Source organism: Hemiscyllium ocellatum, chromosome 2, assembly GCF_020745735.1.
Source record: "Hemiscyllium ocellatum isolate sHemOce1 chromosome 2, sHemOce1.pat.X.cur, whole genome shotgun sequence".
NCBI classification, from domain to species: domain Eukaryota; kingdom Metazoa; phylum Chordata; class Chondrichthyes; order Orectolobiformes; family Hemiscylliidae; genus Hemiscyllium; species Hemiscyllium ocellatum.
Genome location: NC_083402.1, coordinates 140,383,027 through 140,392,683, shown reverse-complemented (window position 1 = coordinate 140,392,683; position 9,657 = coordinate 140,383,027). Strand labels below are relative to the sequence as shown.

Here is a 9,657-nt window from a genome sequence, read left to right as displayed (position 1 = left end):
TTCACATATTTATGGATTAAATTGATTTAGCAACCTGGCCTCATGTCACCAAATGGATGCTTGGTTCCTCTGGGGAGATTGTTGAAGCATATATTTGAATGAAAGAGATGAACATGCAGTTCAGATCACCAGGGGGCCCTATTGTCTCGCCCGGGGTATAGTGTACAGCGAGATATGAGGCAGTAAGGACACCTTCCTATGACTACAACCAGATTGTAGCTATGACCAACACAGCAGTATCTCAAAGAATTTCCAAGATAATGCACAAATTTGTGACATACTCCTATACCAGATCCAGAAAGTGTTTGCTGTACATCTGCACACGCATAATTGGGAAGATATCCTATTCTCCACCACTGCTGACTCCACTTCCAGCTCCTACAGTCAGTGCATTCCAAACTACCATAACTTCGTTTACTAAGAAAAAACCTTCTCACCTTGCTTCTGGTTCTAATATCGATAATCTTTAATTTGGATTCTCTGACTATTGTTCCTCCTTCAATGGGAACAATTCTTAAAACTTCAACAAAATGACTAAATTCTGAACCACAGTAACAAATCTCCCTCCCAATCTTATCTGCATCCATGCACAGCAATCCCATATTCTCTAGTTTCGGTATATACAGTAAGATTCTCAACCTTCTCCTTTCAATTTTCTCCAGGCTTTTGACACCTGGAAGTGTAGTGCATAGAACTGGAAAAATCTCCATATTTCAAATGATGACCAAGGATAAATGCATTGAACTTAAAAAAAGTTTACTTATATTCTTATGTATGAACCAATAAAATTATAGTAAATATTTACAAATAATTATTCTTATATTAAGATTACATACATCAACAGGTCACAAACAATCATCCTTGTAAACACACATACATTGAATCTACACCCATCTTATTGCATGGTACTTTTAGCTAAATCTAATATCAGAAAACTCAGGTTGCATTCAACAGTTTACTTGGAACAGAAAGCACAAATCCCAGTATTGCAATGATGATAAAGAAAAATATCAGATATCTTTGGCAAATTGGCACTGCAGTAATTACATTCAAATGTTATTACACCAGAAAGCAACACACACAGCACAAAATAAAAACACCAAGAATTCATTTCAGTCTGTAAATTACATCCTACAAAAAACAGATAGAAAAACAGAGTTTAAAGAAGCATTTCCTGCTGGAAACAACTTTTTTTTTGTCTTCATCCTTCAAAGGCAATTACTTTCACAAGAAGTACTTAATATTTACTGTACAGAGTTTCTAAGTTGGCCTAGTGACCTTTGGTGAATGCACTGCTTATGCATTTCACAAACTGAGTTTTGCTTGTTTAATTGCAAGCTGCTTTTACTGTCTTTTGATTGTTGCTCTTCATAAAAGTATTTTAAGTTTATGTTTGAAATGCGAACGCACTCACCCTTGCTGGGTGTAGCTCGTCCAGTTTGGGAGGGCATTCTGAAGTTAAAGAAGGTAAAAAGACATTTGGAACTTGGATAAAAGAAAAGGCTATCAAGAGTAAAAGATATGCTCAGCATTCTGGACCATTCATCTGCATCCAGTATGCTGTGTGGCTTAGTTAACAGACAAGACATCACATTCAAGAGGCCCGGCTGTCGAGTTCCTGATCTCTGTCTGGTCAATGAGGGAGACTGTCCACAAGGCTGATAGGCAACCACAGAGAAAGGGAGGGAGGATCGGGGCAGGGGGAGCAAGTCAACCTGTGATAATGCCCTGCAGCTCCTAGTAGCATACAGAATGGTAATGTGAAATGCCAGTTGCCATTGTCTGAGGCAACTCATACCCTCAGCCCTTTTGGATTTAATTTGCAAAAACCAAACGAGGGACAGAGAGAAATATTTTAAAATCAATGGGAGGAGTGAAAAACACTAATTGGATTTTAATAACTTACCATATTAATGACTAATTATTGAAATGGGTATAAAATGACTAGGACAAGTGAATCAGACAAGATGCCTAGGAGGAGATGAGTAACTTTTCTCTGAGGGAGAAAAAAAAACCAATATCTCTCCCCCTTATCATTGCTGAGCAAAGATCAAGATTCTGACGGTGACAAAGCCACACTTATAGCCCCTTCATTTTAGCTGATCTGCTCAAAAGGATGCAAAGAGTCAACCACACAGGACTGAAGTCTTTTGTACACAGACTCACTCAAAGTGGCAGGTTTCCTCCTGAACGAGCTGAGTTTGTGCATTTTCACAATCACTTGCTTTCCCTCCTGGTATCTTTCTATTCCTCAAGCCAATTGCATGACAGGGTTTATTATTAAGGTGTGGGCTGCTAGTTCAGTTCATGAAGTGTTTCTCTGCCAATCGCATCACCACCGTTCCATCAAAAGGTAGAAACACACAAAATAGGTAGAAGATGAGACTGTCCAGGCTGTCCCTCTTCTCTCTGATGACACTGACACATAACAGTAAAAGGACCAAAACCCTACATGCAGGATGAAAAAGGTTGTCAATAATCTTGTCAGACCATTTAATAATATGTACCTCACATTTCACGTGAAGGTTGAATGTTTTTGTACTAAAGGAGGAAGGAGGAAATTGGCAATACCCATTTGAACCATGCCATCCTCCCAGGAATCTTCCAGAACCTAATTTGATGAAGAGTCACACTGAATGTGCACTAATTTGGGAAGTGTTGATATAATATCTATATAATTAACCAAATATATTTTGGAGGTGGCCAGGAGATTACTGATGTGTGTGTATGTGACAGTGAGAATAAATATGGATGACAGAATGCATGTGAGAGAAAGGTATAAAAGTGTGCAAGAGTGAAAGAGAAAATGTAGGGGATAATTTGGCCTTCGGCAGTCACACAAGTTGTTTGATAGTAAATCAGTAGCCTGTTTTGTACTTTACCCAACTATCTTTTCCACATATATAAACTGTTGTTGATCATATTATCCTTCACACGCTATAGAACAAGATGAAATGTTACCCCGTGTATTTCCACATAACTAAAATGAATATTTTAATAAATGCAATGTTCACTTGTGCATCTCTATTTTTGCCTGTGGCATCATCTGAATATATCTCGGGGAGTTGGGAGACACTTAGTATAACCAACCTGTGAACCTAGCAGCCCACTGTTTGCTGATCACTTGTGGGTTATGGAATCATGAGCATGCATTAATCAAACATCCTACCCATTCCTCTGACATCCGTCTTATTTTCTATTTGATTGTATTAGGCTAAATGTTTGTCAGCAGGGAAGAGCATACTAGCTGTTGCTGCTCGGGAGCAAGACTGCTTAAGGACACTGATGGTTCATTTTAATTTTGCTTCTGAAGTATTTCTCACGCTTTTATAGGAAATGGAAACAATCATTAAATTCTGCAGAGACAATAGGAACAATTTTAATCCAGCTCCTCCATTGGGACCACATGAAACACTGGTTTTTCACCTCTCCTGAGATTACTCTATTGAAATGAAAGGAGAGTAAGGTCTGGTAATGTACAAATCCAGGGTGCAACACTTCACTCTCATGCTGACAAGTTGGGTTATAACTGACTCCATGTTCTATTTGCTTCAGTCTTAATGCTGCACACTGATTGAAAAGTTTGAACAGGAGGCTCTTGTACAATCAGCTGCAGACTACTGAAGCAGATGTCTGTAGGAAATGATCTTAAGGGTTCTTGTGGCACAGTAGTAGAGTTCCTCTTCTGAGCCAGGAGGTTTAAGTCTCATCTGCTCCAGAGGGATCCCATAACATCTCTGAACAGGTTGATGAGAAAATATTTGTAGGAAATGATCTCTAGCACAAGTGAGGATTCAAAGACCACTATCTACAAAGAGGAATGACAGGACTGTTATTTATGCTGGCTAACTGCATGTACAAAATCAGTATATAAATAATTGGCACAAGCTGCCCAGAAGTTCACTGGTGACACCTCACATATTTGCTAACTATTTAAATGTCAATTAAGAGTTTGTTATGGAAATCCGGCATATCTTTTACCTCATTCTCACTGGCTGTGGTTCATCGGTCTGAGTCAATGGCCAACACTTCCACCACAGATAAGGAGGAGCAGTTTCCCAGCCATTGTCCAATAGCCCAAGAAAAAGGAAACATCTGAGAACATAATGGCAACATAACCAATGTTCAGAAGAGGGATTGGGCCAGTTTCTAACCTTGGCAGAGAATGCACTTTATAAATGGCAGGTAAACTACCAGTTAATGTTGCTAAAATTGAGAGGCTTCTAAGATTGCTCTGTTTGGGACTGTTTCTTTAAATTTACAGTCAAATTCAGGGAGTCAGATTACCTGTTCAGAAGTCTGACTGACAGTAAGGCTAGGTGGTTTGATAGAGAGCAAAGGAGGGCTTAGATTGGTTTACAGGGAAGGAGGTGCTGGATATTCATGCTTAAAGACATACAATGAGCTGTGCATCAATAGTAGAGGCAACGTTTCCAGCTCCCCAGCACCCCCAAAAATAGTTTAACATGTAACCTTACTTTTTAAGCTGACCATTCAGTAGCAAGATGGAGAAGAATTGAGCTCTCAAGGATAGCTTATTAGCATTGCTACCTAGGTAGAAAACCCCTATGATTCACATTAATACCAGGAAATATGTTAATGTAAAGATCAGGTTACAGAAAACATAATTGAATATCACAGTCTTTTTGAGACTGGCTTGATTTGGGAGAGGGCCAACTCAAGGCCAAAAATGTTACTATGATTTTCTACACAGGAATGCAAGTGAAAAGCTTATGCTAAGATTAAAGACCATATGTTGTGAGGAGTTCAAACAAGACTGGAAGGTTAGCCCAGCTTTAGTGAGAGAATGAGTCTCAGAGAAAAAAAACCTCACTGGTCTCAGACTCAAAGGAAATAAAATGGAAATAAACCCTCAGATGCTAAGAATCACTTTGGATTAATTCTGGGAATAATGAATAAAGAATTGTAAAGAATACCCGTTTGTGTATGTTTTCTCTGTTGGATTAAGTAGTAGTTGCAGAGGTATCCCATTCTGTGGTTTAAAGCATAATTACCTTAAATGGTAGTGTTCAGTTAATAGTGTCTTTAGTCATTGGTTACAGTAACTCACCAAAAATGTGAAATTTTGACCGGTCATTCTTTCAGCTATTAACTGCATTTTCTGTTCAAAAGTTATCAATTCCAAATGGGAGTTTGTGACAACATACACATGGTTAATGTGTTCTCCAGGGCAATTTCAATTAGTTAAGGATATCCAAAAGATATTTTGTAGAGTTTTGTCCCCCTTAAATGTCCTCTATTCTTATCATTTTTTTTTCTCTCTCGGGGGTTACATTGCTGGTGGGGAAGTTGCCTGAATGGGGGTCAAGGATTTGGGTGTGGGCTGAATGGATGTCTAGTCATACTTTAAACATAGCAATTGTATGGAGTAGGTTTTGATGGATAAGATGATCCTCATCATTTATTTCAGTTTTATTTACTTCTACAGAAGAGTCCAGCTCAGTGAACATTGCAAGCAGTGGGAATATCTTCTATCTTCACCCACACTTCTTTGAAACCCAAATCCAGCCCACATGTAATGAAGGGAAAATGTGTTTCTCCCCAAGGGTTTCAGCTTGGTCTTTTATTCAGACAGCCCAGTTCTCATCTCCACATTTGCATAACATGTGCAAAGAGTTAACCATTTCTCGAAATAAAACACTTTTTAAAGTAATTTTAACAACTCAAAAGAATTTATGCATGAAAAACAACACAGAATAGTGGCAACACAATTACTCACTGCACCAAACCATTGTCTGAGCTTCACAAACAGAGATAAAGTAACAGTGTGTTAACTCAGGAACAGCAGGCTGCATTTTATGAATCTATGTCTGAAATTTATTTGGGGGAATGCGGTCCCCTTCCAGTATATTCCAAAACACACAAACACGTTGCACAATGCAGCATATACAGCACAGAAACAGTCAATTCAGACTCACTGATATGTGCCAATGACTATATTGCACACAAACCTTTTTCCATGTATGTCATCTATTCCGTTGGTATACTCTCCTACTGCTTATGCCCTCAAGTCTTTATCCAGATTCCGTGTAAATACACTTGTGCCATCTGCCTCACCTACTCCTCAACCTCCACCCCCCACTCACTCCATGTAGAGAAGTAACACATAGGCTCACCTCAACCAACCCATATTATGGGTGTCTAGTGCCAAGAATTTAACAGAATTAAGATAAAAATCTCAAAATTCATCATTATCTTAATAAATAAACACTTTAAAACTATTTTCTTATGTTCCTGAATATGATATGCAAAGCTCAAAGAGTTAAACATTCATGCCCCAATTTTAACTGCCCCCACATGGCAAAATCTGGGGGTGAGAGCTATCGCCACCCAACCCCCACATCCTTCCAGCTTTGTCCCCTTGTTTGCACTGCAAGTGAGCAGGACAACCCAAGGATTGAAGTGGACCTTTAACAGGCTAAAGGCTCGACTCTCTCCCATCACAGACACCGACATTACTGCAAGGCACCCACACAGTCCCAATCACTCAGCATCAATCTCACAACACCCAATCATGACTCTAACCCTTCAGTATAAATCCCACTCCCTCCAGTTGTAACCACCAGCCTCTAAGCATATCCCAAACAATGGCTCCCAGCTATGAGTATCCCCCACAAATGGAGACAATGGTCCAGTGGTGTTATCATGGACTATTAATCCAGAGACCCAAGTAATGTTCTGCAGACACAGGGTTGAATCCCACCATGGCAGATGGTGGAAATTGGAAGTGCCAATTAAAAGAAATGTTTGGAATTAAGAGTCGAATGATAATGACCATGAATCTATTATCAATTGTTGGAAAATCTCATCTAGTTCACTAATGTCCTTTAAAATCTTGTAGGCCTGGTCTGGCCTACAAGAGTCTCCTGATCCACAGCAATATGGTTGACTCATAACTGCCCTCTGGCACAATTAAGGATGGGCAATAAATGCTGGCCTAGCCATCACATGAATGAATTTTGAAAAATATGAGCCATGACTCATGCTTGGAGATGACTGTGTCTTCCTTTTGCCTGTAGGTGTTACTGAGTTACCGTCATCAAGGTCCTTACATCCCCCTGCCTCCCTTTCACCTCCCTATTAACATCAAAGTTTTCCGTGTTGGGTATGTGAGAGAGAGAGAGAACACATACACACTCAGAGGTCTCCTTTCAAAAAGGAGTTTGGTACTGAGTGATTCTCATATCACACCAGACTTACGGATACAATGGAAGTGAGTGGCCAGTTCTGAACTCAATGTTCAGAACCTGCTTAGTTTTCCATGGTCATCCTGTGTGCCTGCTAACATCAGCACAAGACCAGTTGTGATTCAGTGCCTTCTGAATCCACAATGCAGGAAGACTTCAATTTTGTTTCTAAATCATACTGTAATACTGATACAACAGTGATTTAATCTAAACATGAAATTTGATAAATTAGAATTCACAAACTGGATTGACCAAAATGCAATATTTTCTGAAATATTTCAGAAGTCATCAACATTTTAAGAAGCTTCTTTTTAAAAAGCAGATGCTGTTCTAGGACACAAAGGATTAAAGTTGAGGCTCCTGTGATATGATGCAGTGTGTAATTATTCTACAGTTTGTTTCTTCCCCATATCAGTCTTCAAATACTTGCAAGTGCAGTGATTCAGTAATCCAAATCATGATCTTTAAATATAGACAGCTCTTTGCTGCTTCTCACTTTGAAATCAATTCTCAGAAAAAAAATGACATGGAATAAAATATTACCCTCATTTTGAAAACCACATTACCCTAATTCAAAAAGAAACTTGAACAGTCTTTCTTTGTTACTAACTGGATACACTCCATCGATTGCCTGGTTAACTATTGGTGTGGGTCCAAAGTCAGTAGTTTCAGTCATTCTGCAATGACTACAACAAATGTTTTGCAGCAGTCTTTCGAAAGCCAGTTTGATTATCCTGCAGGAAGTTCACATTTGACCTTCTGAGCTTCACACATTTCCTGTTGTCTCAGACCTGATTGATATGTGTTGTAAGTGCACAATTTCTTCACTACCTGCAGGTCATGCCTCCACCCCACCCCACCCCCACCAGCTAGTGGCGATCATAGGCTGTAGCAGCAGCCGCTGGTGCTGACCCTCGGGTTGCTGTGCTGTAATAATAAGGGGAACCTGAAAAAAGAACGACACCAGGGTTAGAAAAATTTGCACTATGAAAAAAATAAGTTCATGCTAAAAAAGGACCATGTTGACCACATACCAATTTCCATCCAGTCAGGATAATTCATCAGACCAGATCGTTTGGGAACAACTACACTTTGGAATAATTTGGGCTAATTGGCCAGCTACTCATTCACTTGGTATTAGAAGACATTAAGTTGAAACCTATAGCATCACTGAAGCACACCAAGAAATAACATTAAACAAAAAAACCCCCAAAGACCTACCAATGTTGGAAATCAGAAACAAAATCAGAAATTGTTAGTAAAGCTTAGCAGGTCTGGCAGTGTCTGTGGAAAGAAAGCAGAGTTAATGATTGAGGTCCAGTGACCCTTCTTCAGAATAATCATGGCTTAGAAAAGATTAGTATATACGAGGTAGAGGAGTGGAGGGAGGAGAAAGGAGTAAAGGATAGGTGGAGATGGAGCGAGCGAGCGAGAGAGAGAGACAGCTGGGCAGACAAAGACTGTATAAAGGTCAGCCTGGGAGAAGGAATAGCTGCTAAGAGGGACCATTAATGGCTGATAATGGATTATGTGTGGTAGCAGCCCATGTCAAGACAAGTTTTTAGATCAGAGTGGTGCTGGAAAAGCACAGCAGGTCAGGCAGCATCCGAGGAGCAGGAAAAATCGACTTTTCGGGCAAAAGAGGTCTCTATTCCTGATGAAGGGCTTCTGCCCAAGACGTCGATTTTCCTGCTCCTCGGATGCTGCCTGACCTGCTGTGCTTTTCCAGCACCACTCTGATCTAAACTCCGATTTCTAGCATCAGCAGTCCTCACTTTTGCCTTGTCAAGACAAGACCTAGTGTGTGGATTCGAGTAAGCACTTGGAGGAGGTTACTCAGGCCCAAAATGATTGAATTTGACATTGAGTTCAGGAAGTTGCAAGGTTCCCAAGCTAAAAATGAGGTGTTACTCTTCCTGCTTGCAATGAGTTTTGCTGGAGTACTGTAGCAGGCTGAAGACAGATGTTGGCCAGGAAACATCGTGCTATGTTTGCATTCAGAAAGTAGGTGCGACCAATTTGCAGAAAGAGTTCAATCATGTTAAGAAATAACACTGATCCCCTTGCAGCATTGTTCATTAACAACATTCCCAACTGATTCTCGAAATGGACATATCCCTGTTAAGAAAATTGTTTGCAGTCAGCGCTGGATGGAAATTCATGAATCCACAACCTTCTAATTAACTGTGGAGAGGTGACAGCTTAGTGGTAATGCATCTGGCCTGTAATCAGGCTGGTGCCCTGGGAACATGGGGTCAAATTTCATCATAGCAGATCTGCAGCTTATATTTAACAAAACTCTAGAATAAAATACTAGCCTGGTGGAGACAATGCAGCCACTGCCAACTGTTGTAAAAACCCATCTGGTTCACTAATGACTTTTCAGGAAATCAGTCAGTTAAATTTACTCAGTTAAGCAACAAATCCTATAAAAGAATAAATCAATAAA

The 9,657-nt window shown here is 39.8% G+C and overlaps 1 protein-coding gene across 1 annotated transcript in view; it reads right to left on the bottom strand.

Moving 5' to 3' along the window:
* Positions 1-7,865: 7,865 nt before the first annotated feature.
* pax5 (paired box 5) overlaps positions 7,866-9,657 on the bottom strand; it is a 195,448-nt gene continuing 193,656 nt past the window's right edge. Inside the window, exon 10 of the mRNA XM_060846575.1 lies at positions 7,866-8,154. Within this exon, the coding sequence (XP_060702558.1) occupies positions 8,078-8,154 (77 nt within the window). The 3' untranslated portion in view covers positions 7,866-8,077. The remainder of the gene's footprint in view (positions 8,155-9,657) is intronic.